The sequence below is a fragment of the Suricata suricatta genome, chromosome 15 (genome assembly GCF_006229205.1).
Source record: "Suricata suricatta isolate VVHF042 chromosome 15, meerkat_22Aug2017_6uvM2_HiC, whole genome shotgun sequence".
NCBI classification, from domain to species: Eukaryota; Metazoa; Chordata; class Mammalia; order Carnivora; family Herpestidae; genus Suricata; species Suricata suricatta.
Window position 1 is genome coordinate 78,000,137 of NC_043714.1, and position 18,654 is coordinate 78,018,790.

The 18,654-nt window shown below is 61.7% G+C and overlaps 1 protein-coding gene across 10 annotated transcripts in view; it reads left to right on the forward strand.

The window, feature by feature from the left end:
• Positions 1-18,654, forward strand: part of MROH1 (maestro heat like repeat family member 1) — a 60,586-nt gene that overhangs the window by 26,981 nt on the left and 14,951 nt on the right. For 7 of the 10 annotated variants that reach the window (XM_029923649.1, XM_029923647.1, XM_029923646.1 and 4 more), the window contains 19 exons: positions 7,081-7,154; positions 8,698-8,820; positions 10,321-10,428; positions 10,627-10,771; positions 10,912-10,952; positions 11,203-11,344; positions 11,542-11,594; positions 12,004-12,111; positions 12,376-12,495; positions 12,694-12,816; positions 13,688-13,834; positions 13,940-13,966; positions 14,920-15,042; positions 15,258-15,337; positions 15,442-15,553; positions 15,637-15,732; positions 16,278-16,382; positions 18,241-18,376; positions 18,481-18,593. In XM_029923649.1, the coding sequence (XP_029779509.1) occupies positions 7,081-7,154; positions 8,698-8,820; positions 10,321-10,428; positions 10,627-10,771; positions 10,912-10,952; positions 11,203-11,344; positions 11,542-11,594; positions 12,004-12,111; positions 12,376-12,495; positions 12,694-12,816; positions 13,688-13,834; positions 13,940-13,966; positions 14,920-15,042; positions 15,258-15,337; positions 15,442-15,553; positions 15,637-15,732; positions 16,278-16,382; positions 18,241-18,376; positions 18,481-18,593 (1,976 nt within the window). The remainder of the gene's footprint in view (positions 1-7,080; positions 7,155-8,697; positions 8,821-10,320; positions 10,429-10,626; positions 10,772-10,911; positions 10,953-11,202; positions 11,345-11,541; positions 11,595-12,003; positions 12,112-12,375; positions 12,496-12,693; positions 12,817-13,687; positions 13,835-13,939; positions 13,967-14,919; positions 15,043-15,257; positions 15,338-15,441; positions 15,554-15,636; positions 15,733-16,277; positions 16,383-18,240; positions 18,377-18,480; positions 18,594-18,654) is intronic. The other 3 variants (XM_029923650.1, XM_029923653.1, XM_029923651.1) reach the window with 2 other exon arrangements.

Genomic DNA, 18,654 nt, shown 5'->3' on the forward strand with positions numbered 1-18,654 from the left:
GTTCATGTTTTTTTTCCTTCAGAATTTCAGAGAACAAATAGCACTTAGTAAAATGCACAAATCTTCAGTGTACAACTTGGTGACATTTTACACGTTGTTCAACCGCGTGACCATTACTCAAAATGTGGCATGTTTCTGGAACCCAGGGTCCCCCTGTATTGCTCTTGGAGAGCAGCGCCTCTGCCCTCAGTTGATCCTGCCCATTTTTCGATTTCATGTAAATAAGCTCGCTCTTCAGCAGGTGACCTGTGTGTCTGTCTTCTCTCACTGAGCATAGTGGTTTTGAGGTATATTCTGTTACGGTTTGCGAATCAAGGCTGTTTTCCCATTAGTGGGCATGTGCAGTGTTGCCGGTTTGGGGCAGTCGTGCAGAAAGCTGGTATGAGCGTTCTTGCACAAATCCGTGTGTAGGCGTGTGCACTCATGTCTCCAGGTGCGGAAATCGGGGCCACGGGGCAGGTGCGCGTTTATTATGCCTGGAAAGGCCGTATGGTCTGACGGGAGAGTCGTGCTCAGCCGTGCGCAGGCGCAGCGCACGGGGGGCTCTGGCGGCCCCGGCTTCTTGGTCGGTGCCCTCATTGTCACCATTTTGGTGTCTGTGCAGTAGTGGTGCGTCTCCATGGCTTGAACTGGAATTTTCTAAGGGTACAGTGGGTGAGCATCTTTTCACATGCTTTTGCCCCTCAGATACCTTTTTGTGGGGGGGGGGTGTTCCTGTTCAAGCCTTTCGCCCATTTTAAACCCGGGTTTTTTCTTACAGTCATCTCTAGAGTTGTGTGTCAGATCTGTGAGATGGGGTGTGCCTCCTCCTGGGGTTGGCACCTTTGTGTCTGAGAAGACTCTGCCCTTCCAGAGGACGTGAAGATACTCTGTTTTCTTCTAGGAACGTCATTGTTTGAACTTGCACACTTAGTTCTTCGATTCATTTCTGCTTAATGTTGGGGTGCGGTGTGAGCTGCAGGGGGCAAAGGTTTCTCTTCTCAGGGGCATCCCATGGCTCCAGCACCACTCGTGGCGAAGACTTTCCTTTCCCCGTTGCCTTAGTGCTTTCTAGAAAATCGGGTGCCCGGATGTGCCTATCTGCTGGGGCTGCCTTACAAAGTCCCGCCAGTGGGGTGGCTCAGCAGCAGAGGTGTGCTGTCTCACAGTGTCACTGTCAGCCTAGGTGTCAGAGAGCACAGTGTCAGCGGGGTGAGGGCGAACCTATCCCAGGCCGCCTGCCCAGCTTTCGGGGCTGCTGGGGGCCCTTGGCATCGCCTGGCTTGCAGCGGCCCTGCCCTCTGCCTCTGTCTTCATCTCTGCAGGCACCTCCCTGGGTGTCTGTGTCCAAATTGCCCTTCTGTAAGGGCACGGTACTATCAGATGAAGGGCCCAGCCTACTCCAGTGTGACCCCATCCTGACTTAACTAATTATACCTTCCGGGACCCTGTTTCACGGTGAAATCACATTCTGAGGTACCGAGAGGAGGAATTCAACATTACGTGTTAGCAGGTGCCTTTCGGGGCTCTTCTGTTCCACGGACCTCCTCGTGCCACTGGCACGCGCTCTTAATCCTCGTGCCTTCCTACGAGGTCTTCCATCTGGGAGCGCATCTCCTCAACTCTCTTCTTCAAGATTGTTCGTCTCCACTAAAAAAATATATTTTAAAAATTTTTTAATGTTTTTTAAATTTAATTTTGAGAGACAGAGAGAGCATGAGCAGGGGAGGGTCAGAGAGAGAGGGAGGTACAGAATCTGAAGCGGCTCCAGGCTCCGAGCTGTCAGCACAGAGCCCGACGCAGGGCTTGAACCCACAAACTGCGAGTTCATGACCTGAGCCAAAGTCGGACACTCAATCAACTGAGCCACCCAGGCGCCCCTAAAAAAAATCTTCTTATTGTAAGCTAGATCACAGGCAGAAACCACACAAAATGTAAACTTACTGCTGATCGACGCCTTTTAAGAACAACACCTTTGGGGGATCCGGGGGGCTCAGTCAGTTGAGTGTCTGACTCTTGATTTCGGCTCAGCTCATGATCTCATGATTTGTGGGTTTGAACCCCACATCGGGCTCTGTGCTGACAGCATGGAGCCTGCTTGGGATTTTCTCTTCCTCTCTCTCTGTCCCTCCCCAGCTCATTCTCTCTCAAAGTAAATAAACTTAAAAAAAAAAAAAAAGACAAACACTTTTATATCTGTAATCAGGGCTCTTGAATTGAACTCGTCACTGCAGGAGCCCCTTGCCTGCACCCTCCTGCTCCAGTAAGAACCCCTCACCCGCCGACGAGTTCTCCTGGTTTTACAGTGACCACTTCCTTGCAGTTCGGATGGTCTCTCGGTGACACGTACACCCCGAGGGTTAGTCGTTTAGAAAGTTGATATGTGCATTCATGTCTTTTTATGGACTGTGTCCATTTTGTTTGTTTGTAATTGTTACAAGATGCACAAGATTCCCACCCCAGCCCTCTTCAGGTGCACAGTTCAGCCGTGTCAGTCACAGTCCTGCTGGACAGCCGGGCTCCTGGACACCCTTTGTCCTGCAGAACGGAAACGGTCCCCGTTAAACAAGCCCCTACATGTAAGCCTTTGTAAAAAATGTTATTTTTGAGAGAGAGGGAGAGCGAGTGAGTGCCAGCGAGCGCAGGGAACGGCAGAGCGAGAGGGGAACAGAGGATCCAAAGCGAGTTCTGTACTGAGAACAGTGAGCCTGACACGGGGCTTGAACCAGGAACTGGGAGATCATGACCTGAGCCAAAGTCAGGCACTCAACCCACTGAGCCACCAAGGCGCCCCTAAACACTTTCTAAACTGCGGCTTCCCCGCTGCACGCTTCTCCTTCCCTTGCGGTCTCTCCGTGGAAGCACCGGGCCAGTGGGTGCGCCGTGTGCTCTCAGGGTGGGGGACAGTGGGGCCGGCACGTGCCCCTCCTCTGACCTCGGCAAGTTGGCGGCTGATTCAGAGACAGGATCAGACTCCAGTCCGGTCCCTCTGGCAAGAGCGAGGGAGGCCCCATGACGCCTGGTTTTCTGTCCCCTGTGGTCTTAGCTGCCTCGATGTTCAGCGTCTGGGACAAATTTGGGGGCGCTCTAATTCGGTGGTTTCTTCTTCATTGATTAATTGGAATACTTCGAGGAGACACTTCCCTCCATGACCGTGCAGTTACCCAGAGGTGTGGCGTGAATAAAGGAGGGAGGATTGGTCACGGACTCTTTTATTCTGTTTGTCTGTTTTCAGGAAGATAGATTAGTTCCCTCTTGTCCTATAAGTGTGACTGTTTCTCTTTAAAAGAAAAAAAATCTGTATTTATTTATATTTTTAATTTTAGGGTTTTGGTTTTTTTGTTTGTTTAGGCAGGGGGAGAGCATGTAAGCAGAGGGGAGGGGCAGGGGAAGAGAGAGTCCCGAGCAGGCTCCGCGCTCAGCACAGAGCCTGATGGGGCTCGATCCCACGACCCTGGGATCAGGAGCTGAGCGGAAGTCAAGAGTCGGACGCCAGCCCAGCCGGCTGAGCCCCCCAGGGGCCCTGCTTAAAACCCTTAAGTGTTCCTAGGTTTTCTCACATTCAGTGGATTTCAGCTCAGCGCAGTCGTTACCGTCATGGGCGTTCGCATCGTGTCCTCTTCCGGCGGAGTCCTCGGGCGCGACCCCCGTGGTCTTGGGCAGCTGGTGTTCGAGGCTCGCCTCAGACGCTTCTCGCCCCGGGCTAGGAATCAGCCATTTCTCCAAAAAGCCCTGTCTCCTTGGGGAGACGCTGCCCTCAAAGACCGCGGTCGGGCGCCTGTGACTGCTAGGCGGCCGCGCTTCCGGGCCTCTCAGCAGACAGAGCCAAGCGCCGCGACCAGGAGAGACCGGAGGGAGAAGACCCAGGGGTCGTGCTGGTGGCTCCAGGCCCACGGCCGGCCGGCCGAGCCTTCCCGTCCCGCCTTCCTCTTGGTCTGCACCTCCTCTTCCTCCCCAGGAATGTGCGTCGCACTTGTCACAGAATTAGAACATCTTGAACGTCCTCCTCTTGCCTCCTGTCACACACGTGACTAACGCTGGGGCGGAAGCTGTCACCAGTGACGTGAGTGAAAACACGTGGATTTTCGAATGTGCTTTCCTCGGGCTCCCCGTTCAACAGCCGCGTCCGCACCGTCCCCGCGCCTGCTCGGCCTCGCCCGTCACGGCCTCCTGGAGCCGCTGCTGAGGCCCAGTCTCCGGTGGCGTCCGCAGGAAAGGCTCGTGTTGATGCTCTTACTGGTGCTTTTGGTACCTGACACCCAGTTTGGACGATTGTGCAAGCCTCTGTTCGCGTTTCCTTGCCGCCCCTCCGTTGTCTTCCGACGTGGAGTTGCCAGGCTTGACAAGAACAAGGTGCAGCAAATACCGCGTAGGGCGGCTTGTACTAAAAGGGATCTGTTGTTTATCTGACATTCAAATCCATCTCGCAGTCCTGCTCTGGTGCAGACACTTCTTGTTCAAGGCCAGTGTTAACCCGATCTTTCCTCTTGTGTGATGTGTGTGGGGTTTTTTCTCATTTGTTTTGTTTCTGTTTTCAGGCATCCAGAGGGTTTCTTCTTTATTTCCAAAGTCCAGTAATTTTACTCGGATGCCCTGGTGCTGGTCACTCAGGGTCAGGCACTGTGGAGAGAGCAGGGAGCCCCCTCTGGGTCACGGCCTCGCCCCGCTACTGCCCCAGCGGCCCCTGCGCGGACTGCGGTGAGGCCTGTGCTCAGCCGCCGCGGGCCCCCTGGCACGGGAGCCCCCTTCCACCTGGAAGGCGCCTTCCGCTGTGCCCCGCCGGGCTCTCACTCACACGTGCCTTCTTCAGAAGGCCCCGGGCCCTGGCTGCCTGTCCACACCCGCCGCCCTGTTGGCGCTCTGCTTCTCTGCCTCTCGGCAGCACCTGGAGTGACGTTAGTGCGGCGCGTGATGATCTCTCCTGCCCCCCCCCCCCCCCCCCCCCCCCCCCCCCCCCCCCCCCCCCCCCCCCCCCCCCCCCCCCCCCCCCCCCCCCCGCCCGTTAGGACACAACGCCGCTTCCGGGGCAAGGCCGCGTCCCCTTGCCCTGTGTTGCGCTCTCGGCACATTGTAAGGGTCTGGCTCACAGCTGGCCTCCTTGTAAACTCCAGCCGCGAGTCAAAGCTGTCGGTGACAGCACTGTGTGTCTAGTGTCATCACCTATGTGGCAGGAAGATGGGGGGTGGCACTCTTGTGTTTGCTCACACTCTGATGCTTGTCTGTCATTCTGAGCCTCAGGGATTGATGTCAGTCCTTGGCCATGTCCCCACACCCTTGAGCCCTGGTCTGGTGTCCCCTCGTCCCTTTTCCTGCCACAGTCTGCACTGTTTTCTACTGGGTGGTTTGCACTCTTTGCTCTTTTGTAACCTTTCCGGAGAACGTAAATGTGAACAGAAGCTCCCAGAGCACAAGTGTGGTTGGGATGTCCGGCTGCCACGAGCCCGGGACGCCAGCCCCGCCCCCGCCCTGTGCTCCCTCGGCGGGAGGACCGGGCAGCTGCGTCTTGTGCATTTTGCGTCTTCACCCAGTAGGATGTTTCTGGCTCACTTGTCACTGCTGTGACCTAGTCCGCAGCCTGGATCAGTCGGGCTTGCCGTCCTGCACGGGGGACCTGGCGTCAGTGGACTCATGCGGACCCTCAGCGTTCCTGATGGCGCCTGCCATCTCTGGGTCGCACGTGGGGGTCTGAGGGGCGCCTGCGCTCTCCCGTGCTGTCGGCCGAGTCTCTGTCTTTGCCCCCGCGCTGCCGTCCGCGCCTGCCTGGCCAGCAAGTGGCCAATCTGGTGGCATCACACCTGGCCATGGGGGCTTGGTCAGCTCTCCTGCCCATTTTTCTATTGATCTGCTTTAGTTTTCCTCATCGACTTGCTGGGGTTCTCTTGCACCTTGAGGGGACCAGGGCTCTGGTTGTGTGTTGTGTTTGTCTTGTCTGCCCTGGTGGCCGCTTCACAGGCCGCCTTCTGCCCTCCCCGGTCTGTGTAAGCTCCCTCCGCCCTGTGTCGCCGGCTCTGCTCCCCGCTGGGCGCGCACGAGGGTCCTTTGCAGCATCTGATCAAAAGGGCGGTGCGTCTCACAGTGTGTTTTCCGCGTGCGTGGCATGCATCTCCTGCTGTTCTTTATAGTGCTGGGAGCCTGCTCAGCCTCCTGGTTGCTGGTGTGGCGCTTGGGGACAGGCATGAGCGACAGGCGCTCGTGGTGCGAGGGGCCAGAGTGACCCCTCTGCCAGGGCCATTGTGTGGCGTGAGCCTGCCGTTCCTGGGGCCCCTGGCTGGCTCAGTTGGTCAAGTGTCCAGCTTGGGCTCAGGTCGTACCTCACGGCCGACACCTCGGAGCCTGGAGCTGCTTCACATCCTGTGTCTCCCCCTCTCTGTCCTTCCCTTGCTCATGCTCTGTCTTCCTCTCTCTCAAAAATAAGTTATAAAAAAAACGTGGCAGCCCACAGCGTGCCTTGCAGGGCACCTGCCTTGTGGGCACCTGGGCAGCTTAGTCAGTTGGGAGTCTGACTTTGGCTCAGGGCATGATCTCTAGGCTCATGAGTTTGAGCCCCGCGTCGGGCTCTGTGTTGACAGCTGGGAGCCTGGAGCTGCTTCGGATTCTGTGTCTCCCTCTCTCTGTGCCTCTTCTCTGTTCACGCTCTGTCTCTCTCTTTCTCTCTCAAAAATAAACATTAAAAAAATCCTAAATCTCAGGACACAGAGGGCCACGCTGCTGGTTCTCAGTGGGAGTCCTCAGACCGGCGGCGTTGGCATGCCTGGCAAGGTGCCGGCCTGCAGGTGTGCGCCAGGCCTGCTAGGGCTGGGGGGCGGTTGGAGGGCCTGCCCTTGAACCTGGCTTGACCTGACTCAGTACTCTTTCATCTGCTGTCCTAAATTACCAATCTTGTAGCTTTTTACTGGGCAAAATAATGTTATCTGGGAAGGTCATTTGTTCCCCAGGAAGAAGTGTGTGGGCTGTGCTTAGGTGCGGCCCCCTGCCCCCCCTCATGCTGAGGGCCATGCCGGGCTGGACCCTGGTGACCGGGTCTTGGGCCTCGTGGGGGTGGGCGGGCTGGCCAGCCTCAGTCGTACTGGGGAGACTGAGCCATCTGCTGGTTTCTTGCAGCTTCTCAGATGGAGGTGAAGAAGCCCTTCATTCTGTCCTCCATGAGACTTCCTCTTCTGGACACCAACAGCAAGGTAGATGGGGCAGGTGCTGAGGGGAAGGGCACTGCCCAACCCCCCCCCCCCCGGAAAAGTGCCGGACGTGCGGCCAGGCTAGGCTGGGAGGTTGCCACTGACCAGGCGGCCGCCCCTCAGCCAGACCCAGACGTCAGAGGGAGGGCATGCCAGGAGCAGTCAGTCCAGCCCCCTCCATCTGACTCCTCACGCAGTTAACCAGACATGGAGTGGGGCAGTGGTCCCGGGGCCCTCTGGTCGGGCCACCCTCCGGAAGGACCCCCGCCCTCCCAGGAGGCATCATGCTCACGGTGACGGCTTATCACAGGGGGAGGGGCTCACCGGGCAAGGCCCAGGAGGGTGCAAACCATCCTCTCGCCACGGGGTCGTGGGAAGCGCCCGCTCCCCTGGCGGCGTCGTGAGGGCCACCCCAGCGTCCGAGGCCTGTGTCTGGCTCCCGCCCTGTAGACCTGGGTCACTGCCCGCATGGCTGACCTCAGTCTCCAACCCCCGGGAGGCCGATACCATGTGGCCAGAGCCCCGGGGGAACAAAGGCCCTGGACTCAGGACGCCCCCGGGCTTGGCAGTGACCTCCCAGCCGCCGAGGGCAGGGTCGACCCTTCCCCACACACCCGGTTGACTGGGCTGCATCGTCAGGCAGGCCTGCTCTTTGGGACTTTCTATGATGGTTTCAGAAGCTACTGAAATGGAGCCCAAACCACTGAGGCCACAGGTGTCCCAGGGCCCCGGGCACAGTCCCTAGAGCCCCTCCTGCTCAGTGATACTGCTCTGGGACACCCCCAAGAAGGCCACACGATGTGCCCCCAGCAGTGCCTGTGGCCAGATGTGCTCATCCCAGGCACTCATCGTGCACCCAGATTGCTGCTGCCCACATCTGCCCCTTCCCACAGTCACAAGGCACACATGTAATGGGGGATGGCACAGAGCTGTGAGTGGCCGAGGAGGCCCAGGGCTGTGACACTTGACCTGACGTGCAAAGGAGGAAAGGACCCAAGGACCCCCAGGGAGGGGGCATTGGACCAGGGTCTGTGCCCTAGGGCTCAGGGAGAAATAGGAAGGTTGGTGGGGAGTGCCAGGTCCCAGAAAGAGTGCCACAGTGACCTGGCTGTGCCTGTGAGCCACCAGGCAGGGCCACCGAGGGGGATGGGCACAGGCTCAACTCCCCAGAGCATCTGGGCAGCGGCTGTAGACTGAAGTTGCTCGCCCCGAAGCGTCAGAGCGGGGCCCACTCAGGGACAGCAGCCCTGCGCCCGGGGTGGGGCAGGCCCAGGGCAGCGCAGAGGCACATCTGGAGCCAGAGAAGCAGTCATCCAGTGCCCGGGAGGGGGAGCGGTGGGGGACAGGAGGACAGGAGCGAGCGTGGGGAAGGCCGCCTGGGCAGCTCCAGGGAAGGAGGCGGCCCCGGGTGACAATGGATGTTGCTACAGGCTCACGCTTAGCTGTGGGCCAGGTGTGGCTGCAGGACAGGCACAGGCAGAGGGGAAGGAGAGCTCCCCAGGGCTCCCCTCGGGGCCCCTCCCTGACCCCCCCTCGGTCCGGGCAGGTGAAACGGGCCGTGGTGCAGGTGATCAGCGCCATGGCCCACCACGGTTACCTGGAGCAGCCTGGAGGGGAGGCCATGGTCGAGTACCTCGTGCAGCAGTGTGCACTGCCCCCCGAGTCGGAGGTAAGGGCGTGCCCCGGGCCCGGTCGGGTCAGGTGGGTGGGAGCGCGTGCAGGGCCTCGGTCTGAGCTGGGGCCTCCGTGCCGCAGCACTTTGCCCAGGACTCAGGAAAGAGGCGGAACAGACGCCTGGTCCTCCCTGGGGCTTTTGTATTGAAAACGTTACTGAGCAAATCCAGGTTCCTTCTCAAGGGAGAGTGGGGTGGATGGCAGAAACACATAGGTGTGACTGGGTGGTCTTGATGGTCTTGATGTCACACTTCGGAGCCTGTGCTGGGCCTGGTGTCTCGTGCCCACAGAGCCACCTGCCTGCCCAGGTCGGCTCAGAGCTGACCACGTGCACAGGGGACACGCACGTGCCCACATGGGACCTCTGGGTTAGGCTGAAACGCTGGGGTGTCACCGGGTGACCGGATGCTGTTGCCTCTGGAACAGCCCCCGGCAACCCTCGGGAAGGGACCCCGCTCGGCGCTGCTCCCGGAGGCCAGGCCGGGGGGGAGGTTCCCGCCACCGCTCTGGGGCATCCCCCGGAGGGAATCGAGACCTCTGATTTAGTTTATTAGTCCCCAGTGTTCAGGGGACTTGAAGGTTTCTATTCAGGTATTAAAATTTTTCTAGGTGAGTAGCTTTCTGAGGCTGTTGTGGACTTGTGACTTTATTGTATTGTCTACTGTGAATCTGGCCAGGTTTATTCTTGCTTTTAGGAAGCTTGTTGGGAGGCCACCTGGTGGGTTCTGTCAGAGGAGTGAGTGGCCCTTGATCTCAGGGCTGAGTCCAAGTCCCACGTTGGGCATGGAGATTACTTAAAGCAAAATCATTAAAAAAACCAATTGTTGAGATAGTCTTTTCGACTTAGTAGATGAAGTTGTTCATGTTTGTTCGATATGAAGTTCTAACGGTGTTTGTAGAACATGCTTTAAAATTTGTCATTTGAGGCCTATGTGCCCCTATTTTTACTGCTTGGCCTCTGATGTGTCAGTGAGGGCGGCAGGTCTGCAGTCACCGCAGTGACGTGAGTCTCTCTGCTCTTTGGTGTCTGCTTGTTGGCCTTTCAAAACGTGGGCGTGACGATCAGCTAGAGCATTTAGGGAACAGGAGTCGTTTTCTTGCCAGGAACCTTCCCAGGGAGCTGGGCTCTGGGGCACGGTCTCTCCGCGAGGGCGCAGGTCTCCCCGGGGGACTGTCAGGCACGTCGGGCTGCCCCAGTTGTAGCCTGTTCTGGGCAGAAAATGGGAGTTTTCTCAGCTAGTTGTCATTTCCACAAAGGCCCTCCCATTTCTACGCATGGCAGCGTTGGCAAAGTCCGGGGTGAAGTCGTGTCGTAGGGCCCGTGGCTGGCGGAGCGTGCGCAAGGTGCCTTTATTCTGGGGATGAGAGCCCAGGTGTCCCCTGCCCACGGCTGGTGCCAGAGGCGCCCCCTCGGTGGAGGCCGGGCGGGGTCTGTTCCCACGGCCCAAAGCGATGGCAGCCCCACGCGTGCGCCTGCCTCTGCCCCCCACGCCAGCCTCAGAAGCCGGGTCCCGAGAGTGAGGGCCTCCCCGAGGACAGCGTGCGGGCCGTCAGCGTCCGCACCCTCTACCTGGTCAGCACCACCGTGGACAGGATGAGCGACGTGAGTGTGCGGGCCGCCCTCTGTGAGTGACCACGCCCCTCCCGACCTTTCGGCCCTGTGACCGCTGACCCTGTGGCGGGCGGCCGCAGGGGCAGGGGCGCTCGCCCGGTCCCCCCTAAACCTCGCCAAGACCCGCGGCGCCTGGCGGGAGCTTGGCCCCGCCGACGCGCCGCAGACGGACGGTGGCTCCGCCCGCAGGTCCTCTGGCCATACCTGCTGGAGTTCCTCACCCCCGTGCGCTTCACCGGGGCGCTGACGCCGCTCTGCAGGAGCCTCGTGCACCTGGCGCAGAAGAGGCAGGAGGTGGCGACTGATGCCTTCCTCATCCAGTACGACAGCAACGGTGCGCCCCTGCTCTCCCCGTGTCGCTCCTGCCCCCCCCCCCTGCAGCCACCCCTGAGTCTCCCCCTCCCCAGGGCACAGCCAGGGGCTGGGACCCATGGGCAGGCGGCCCCCTGAGCATTTCTCCCTCCTCCTTTCCAGCGGCCCTCCCTTCACCGTACGCCATAACCACGAGGCTCCTGGTAAGCATCGCGCTCCAGCGCTCTGTGCGCATGGCACGCTGAGGGGGTCCAGAAGAGGACTGGGCGCCCCCCTCAGTCCCAGTGTCCCTTGCCTCATGCTGTCTCACAGGTGCTCCCCATGGGGTTTTGGGGACCTGCGTCTCAGAGCCCTCTCTGGCCCACCCCACCTCCCCAGGAGGGCAACCTTGTGGGGCCCTTGTGGGGTATGCTGACCCCTCGGGTCTGGGGCTCTTACCTTTGCTTCCCTCAGACCGTGTCTTCCAACCCCTACCTGGGAGACGGCCGCGGGGCCGCCTCGCTGCGCCTCCTGAACATCCTGCACAGCGACATCCACCCTCTGCTGGGCCACCGCTGGGCCACGACCATCCCTCTGCTACTGGAGCACCTGGATGGTGAGGCTCCAGGCTGCGCTCCTCTGCCTCCATTTCTGCCGTTTTGCATCTGGCTGGAGGACGTTCAGGACGCAAGGCGGGAAAGGTGTTCCCTGCCGGTGTGCCCTGGGACCTCCTGAAGTCAGGGCGACACCAGCCTGGACAGTTCTGTGCTGGCTGGAGATGGGCCGGGCTGACTACGTTTCTGGCCATTTCAGAACATACGGAAGAGACCCTGTCCCAGAAGGAGTGGGAGGAAAAGCTGCTGGCGGTGAGGACTGTGGAGCAGGGGCGTGCATGGCCTGGCTTGGGGGCGGAGTCCTCTCTGGCTTGGGCCAGGCGAGCTCAGGGGGCTCACTGGGTGCTGGTGGGGGGACCAGAGGAGGACTGCCTGCCGCCCTCACAGTCCCTCACCCCGCAGTGACAGAGCTGGATTTCAGGGGCTTTGAGCTTCTGTGGCCCAGGAATCCTCTCCCCCGTCCCGGCCTGGCCCACTGCATGTCTGACCACCCAGGGTGTGCTCTCTGCCTAGGCTGGAAGGTCGTCAACAGACCCTTCAGAGCCATGGCACAGGACCACGCTGAGGTCACTGCATGTGACATCACTGGGCCTCAGTGCCCTCCCTGGCCCCCTGAAAGGCCGCATTCTTGGCCCCTCACTGCTATAGCCCCTCCCCACAGTTCCTTCGGGACACGCTGGCTGTTGTGTGTGACAACACGTGGATTTGCCAGCTGAGCCTAGAGATGTGCAGAGCGCTGCCCTGCTACGACGGGACGCCCCGGGAGGAGGTGCGCGGCGGGGGCCCCGGGAGGAGGGCTCTGGGCACGCTCCTGGGGCTTCTGTCCCTTTGCCTGGACTCCATGTGGTCTTCTGCACCGGCCTGTCTCCAGCGGCCTGCGGCCCCGACAGAGCCAGAGAGGGAGGCCTGTGAGCCTCCTCCCAGCAGCTCACGGCGGGGGGTGCAGGAGCCCGTCGCCCCCACGCCTGGCGGCGGCCGCCCCTCCCACGCCTGGCTGGCGCTACCGCACTCGGGCTCCTTGGCTGTGTTGCAGAACTTCCTGTATAAATGCATCGGAACCACGCTGGGCGCCGCTTCCGGCAGGGAGGTGGTGAGGAAGCACCTGCAGGAGCTGCTGGAGACGGCCAGATACCAGGAGGAGGCCGAGCGCGAGGTGGCGCCCCGCGGCCCCTGGGGCGCTGGGCCCGCGTGTGCGTGTGCGTGTGGGTGTAGGGCTCTCCTCTCTGGAGTGTGTGTGTGTGTGTGTGTGTGTGTGTGTGTGTTTGGGCGCGTGCGTGCACATGCGTGCGTGCAGGGTGCGCCGTTGCCCCCTGTTCTTGCCCAGGTGTGAACACACCCATGCGTCTCCCAGGGCCTCGCCTGTTGCTTCGGGATCTGTGCCGTCTCTCACCTGGATGAGGTCCTGGCCCAGCTGGAGGACTTCATGAGGTCAGATGTGTTCCGAAAATCCACTGGCATTTTCAACATTTTTAAGGTACAGGGTTCACGGGGACCGCTAGGGGGCACGTCCGGGTGGGGCCAGCCGTGTTCTGTCTTTCCTGGTGCCTGGATCTGAGGCCCTGAGGGCACGGGTTCTGAGATTCCTGAGCTGGGGATACCCTGCCGGTTGGAGGTAGGGCAGGGCGGTGGCATCCAGTCCGTGCTTCTTTGTGGGTGGGGCTGGTGTGTGTGGCCCCCCAGGTGATACAAGGGGCAGCCCTGTGCCCAGCATGGGCTCAGAGAAGGGCTCCCAGGGGCCAGGCTGGGGTTGCCCTCCTGCTGTCTGTGTGTCCTCTGCCCCCTGGTGGCCCGTGGTGGCTGCGTTCTCAGGGAAGCCTGATGCAGAGGCATGGGCCACTGCCCCGTCTGCCACCCCAGCCCTTGTCACCAGGCTCTCCGTGCCCGGGTGCCTGTGGCAGTTACAGACTCTCGAAGCCAGGCCAGATGGCAGGGCCCCAGCACGGCCACCTGAGAGGGGAGGGCGGCCCCAGCCCCCGTGCTGGCTCTCAGCCCCCAGCTCTCTCTTCTGCCTGCCCCTCCTACCTTGGTCCACTACTCGGTGCTTTCCCTTCTGCCAGTTTTGTCCCCAGTGGGCCGTGGCTGGCCTGCTTGGCCTGTTCTGCTGTCCCCGACGGAGGGGCTCTCCCCGGGCTCTGGTGGCACCATCCACCCCTTCGGTCATGCCTCTGACATCACTGGCCAGCTCAGTCCTTCTTCCAGAGGGCCTTGGGGTTCTGAGCACCGGGGTTCCTGTTGGGGGGCAGGTAACGAACTGTAACTGAGGCCCTGCCATCCCCCCCCCCCCCCCCCCCCCCCCCCCCCCCCCCCCCCCCCCCCCCCCCCCCCCCCCGCCGCCGGCCTCTCAGGACCGAAGTGAGAACGAGGCGGAGAAGGTGAGGAGCACCGTGATCCTGTGCTACGGCCACGTGGCGGCGCAGGCCCCCCGCGAGCTGCTGCTGGCCAGGGTGGAGTCAGACATCCTCCGGAACATGTTCCAGTGCTTCAGCACCAAGGTGGGGGCCTCGGCAGGCCGTTTGCATGGAGGGTGCCGTGCCGGCAGGGCAGGGACGTCCCTGCCAGAGCCTCACGTTTTAACTCGTTTCACTTTTGTTGTTCAGGTTCTGGGAATAAAGGTAGAGACCAAGGTACAGTGTGTAGGAGTTAAGTGCCAACTATGCCTTTTCTCTCTTCTCTGGGCTGGCCTGGTTGTGAGCCTCAGGGGCAGAAGCCAGGAGACACCCCCCGGGGCTCCCTGGCCCCAGTCCCCGGGGAGAGCGTTCTGGAGCGCCGCGCCGAGGCCTGTCCCCACTCACCTGGGAGCAGCTCCTTCTCTTGTGGCCACAATGAAGGCCCAGGAGCTAGTGTCCCGGCTTGGGGGCTGGGTGGCTGGGCCACAGAGGCTGACAGGAGGGCTTCTGAGTGGCTGGGTGGCAGGCACGTAGGCTGGGGCTCTGCTCCCTGACGCTCACGGCGCCCCCCTCCCACCGTCCCTCACTAACGAGTTTCCTCTCTGGGTTCTCTGGCACTAACTGGGCAGTAGCGCCTCTCCGGGAGCGGCTAGGCCTTCTGCTTGGAGAGCAGGCCCGCTGGGGCCCCTGGGGTTGGCTGGGGGCTGGGGGAGGGTATTCTGAAACTTGTCTCTCTTCCTGGCCCTTCGCATCCCCAGAACAGCTACCCACACCCCCTTTCCTGACTCCCTAGAGGCCAAGTCGGTAGGACAGGCAGGGGACAGTCCTGCTCTGCTGGGTCACTCCTTGGGCATGTTCCCTTTTCCTCCCACCCGGAGATGCCCTCCCAGCCACACTCCAGGGTGCAGGGGATGCAGCGTGCTGACTGCCTGGGCCAGGCTCTGACGCAGGTGCCCTGGTGCCAGCGGCTATAGCAAGACTGAGAGGGGGACAGGCCGGGAGCCCCCCAGGGAGGAAGGTGCATGACTGCAGACCAAGGGCAGGCCATGTGGTCTGACTGCTGTCGCTGGGGGTGGCCACCTGTTCTGGGTCCCAGCCCAAGGGCAGAGAGGCAGTGGCCACCACCCTGGGGCAGAGCCGTGCTGTGGGGGCTGGTGTCGGTGGCCCCCTGCAGCACAGCGTCCTTCCAGGACCCGGCTCTGAAGCTGTGTCTTGTCCGGAGCGTCTGCATGGCCAGCCAGGCCGTTTGCAGCAGTGCGAAAGCCAGCGCTTTCCACTTATCGAGGAAAGTGGAGCTGGTGGCCCAGATGATGGTGAGCCCTGGGCGAGGCCCAGCAGGTGCTAGGGTGGCTCCGAGGGCACTGCTGCTGACGGGGGGGGGGGGGGGGGGGGACGTGCAGCGAGGGGCCCTGGCACCCACTTGGGTTGGGGGGATAGAGTTGGCCAGAAGCCAGCGCTGGGCAGATGGCTGACCCGGGGAGGGCTGGAGGTTGGGCCACGGGCTGAGCCATGGGGCTGGCTCCCCTAGGAGTTCATCAGGGCAGAGCCCCCAGACTCCCTGAGAACACCCATTCGCAAGAAGGCCCTGCTCGCCTGCACTTACCTGGTGTATCCTTTCCTCTGGGTGTGAGGGGAGCCTGGTGGGGGGGTGCCCTCTGTGCACGTGCCCTCTGGACACGGGGTGTGGCATGGGGCCTTGACTGCGGGCTTAGCTCCCTGGAGCCAGCACTGGAGGAGCAAGTGCAGGCGGACATGATCCGTGGCTGTCTACACAGCGTCATGGCTGTGCTGCCTGAGCCCGAGGGGGAGGACGGCCACCAGGAGGTACTGCCACGTATGCACGGGGGGGGGGGGGGCGGGCAGGCCGCTGCAGGCGCCAGTGTCACTGGCACCTCATCTCTTTCTAGTCCCTGTACCTGGACACGATGCACGCCCTTGAGGGTTTGCTGACAAGCCTCCTCCGAAGGAACATGACCCCCCAGGGCCTGCAGATCATGGTGGAGGTGTGCAGTGGGTGTGCCCTGCCCCGGGGGTGCTGGTGGGTTTGTGCTCTCTCCAAGGATATGGGGAGGGGCTGTCTCTGAAGAGGTGTGTGGATGGGGTGGGCCCAGATGGGAGCCAGTCCTCGCCCCCCCTCCAATGCACGGCACAGTGATGGAGAGAGCACACAGGCACCGATGTGAGCTCCCGACCGTCCAGGGCTGTCGGGATCGTGGAGTGGGCATGCCATGGCCAAGCTGCACCCCTCCCTGCCCTTTCCGGCACAGTAGTTGCAGGGGTGAGACAGATCTGCTCCTAGGAACAGCCCATCCCTTGGTAGGCCTGGCTCACTCTCGGTCCACCTAGGGTGGCCATGTCTATTAGCCAGACTAGCAGGACAGGGGCATAGCCTCAGCTGGAGTGGGTGACCTACTGTGACTTGGCCCACCAGCCCTCACAGCCACGAAGCGTGGCTTGGAAGGGGTGCCGACCTGGCCACAGTGCACAGGCTCCTGCTTCCCAGGCTTACCCCCAACCCAGCACCCACGTGAAGCCCCCTCTTCCCCAGCACCTAAGCCCGTGGATCAAGTCCCCGCGGGGCCATGAGAGGGTGCGGGCACTGGGCCTAAGTTCCTGCCTGCTGCACCACTTCCTGGAGCACCTGCACATCAGCGTGAGTACCTGCCTGGGCCTGGGGTGCTGTGTGTGGCCCCTGTGTCCCACGGCATCCTACCGGCTCCCCTTCCTGGACTGGGGTGCTCTGCGTGGCCCCCGTGTCCCATGGTGTCCCACCAGCTCCCCCGCCCTGGCCTGGGGTGCTGTGTGTGGCCCCTGTGCCCCACAGTGTCCCACCGGCTTCCCTGCCCTGGCCTGGGGTGCTGTGTGTGGCCCCCGTGCCCCACTGCTCTCTTTCTGGAGACGTGGACAGAGGCCCAGTCAGGGCCACGCATTGTCCTCGGGGCTGGCTACTCAGAATAGAATCTGATGGGTGCCCTTCTCCTTGGGAGCCCCCACGTCAGCTGGGACTGTGTGCCATGTCCCCTGAATGAGGGGAATGGGGGGTGGGGATGGGGTGGTGAAAGGAAGCGAGGGTGCTTGGTGCAGGAGCAGCCCTCTGGGCAGAGGAAGGGAGTCATGAGCACGCAGAACGCATGGAGCAGTGGGTGTGGGTGGGAGGGGCCTCAGCTCGGGAAGTGCGAGGTTCCCAAGAGCGTCAGCTGCCGCGCGCTGTCCGGGTTCACAGCCGTTTGTACAAGGCTACAGGTCTAGGTGATTCTAGAAGTTTCACACTGTCCTAAGATGGTCCCCTTGTCATGTTGGTGGCTGTTGCCGGGTATTAGTGGATTGACTTGTTGAGCAGTGACACCCTTCATGATGGATCTTCCCACCCAGGAGGCTCGGGAGGCTGTCATCACGTGGCCCCGCCCTTAGAGGTTTTACTGCCTTTTTCCATGGAGCGCTTTCTGCAGGCTTTTTTAGTAATTGTCCCTGACTGCGGCCAGCGCCCGCAGAGAGTACGTGTCCCCCCCGGCTGGGGCCAGCGCCCGCGGAGAGTACGCGTCCCCCCCGGCTGGGGCCAGCGCCCGCGGAGAGTACGCGTCCCCCCCGGCTGGGGCCAGCGCCTGCGGAGAGTATGTGAGCCAAAGTTGGCCACTTAACTGAGTGGCCCAGGCGTCCTTTGTCTGTCTGTTCTGATGAGGATGTTTAGCAGGAGTAGATGCTTGTGGTCTTTTCTCTCGTTTCTTTGTTTTTCGACAAAGCCAAACCCTGATTCTTGGTCTCGCCAGGTCTGCTGCGCGTGTGTGGGCGGCTTTCGCCCTCTGACCTTAGGTGGGCTTCTCCCACGAGGTCTTTCATGGCCTGATTTTCAGATAAGCCCAGTCCAAGTAGAGTCCACCTTGTGTGCGAGGCGACAGAGGTCTGGCCTTGCTGGGAGGAACTGCGGCTGGGTGATCGGCCCCCAGGGTCCTCCCTCCAGCCAGTGGCTGAGGTCAGGGCTTCCAGCCGAGCCCGCCGAGCACGGAGCCTGACTGTTAAAGGAGCCTGCGCATGGACGGGGGAGGGTGGAGGCCGATGGGGGCAGGTGGAGGCCGGGACCCAGGGGGGTATAACTGATGTCACAAGGCCCTTTGGTGCGGGGTGGGCCGGGCTCTGGAAGATGGGGCTGGGACCCTGCTAGGGTGAAAGGGCGTCTCACGCAGCCCCTCACCTGACGGGACCTGTGTTCCGGGGGAAGGACCTCCCACACCTGCCGGCCTGGGTCAGCAGAGCCCTGCCCCCACCCCTGCTGCCCCTGGGAACTCCCTATTTATCTCTGCCACACACACCCGCTACCGGACTCTCCTCCTCGTGGTGGGTTGGGGTCCTGGCAGGAGCAGCTCCCCAGGGAGCTGTACTGGCCACACCCCTGCCTGCATCTGGGTCCAGCTGGTGCAGGGACCCCTTCCCTCCCCTGGCATCCTGGGGGCCCTGGCCCCCCTCTCTGTCCCCGTCCCAGTGTTGCTCCAGAGCTCCCCCTCCTGCCTTTCTAGGCCCTGGTGCCCTTCCACAACCTGGGTCTCCTTGTCGGCCTCTTCTCCCCACGGTGTGCGGACTTGTGGCCTGCCACCCGCCGGGAGGCTGTGAGCTGCGTCCACGCCCTGTTGTACCTCCAGCTGGGCTATGAGGGTGAGCCCCTGGCCGGGCAGGGGTGCTGGAGGGAGGAGGGCGGGGTCTGGGCCGTGGGGGCTGGGGGAGCACCTGCCTGGCCCCCCTCTGCCTCTCCCTGGAAGGCTTCTCCCGTGACTACCGGGACGACGTGGCTGAGCAGCTCCTCACCCTGCAAGAAAGCCTGGTGCAGCCCGACGCCGCCACCCTCTTCCACGCCTGCCACGGCGTAGCCCAGGTACCCCCACGCCCGCCACGGCGCAGCCCAGGTACCCCCACGCCCGCCACGGCGCAGTCCA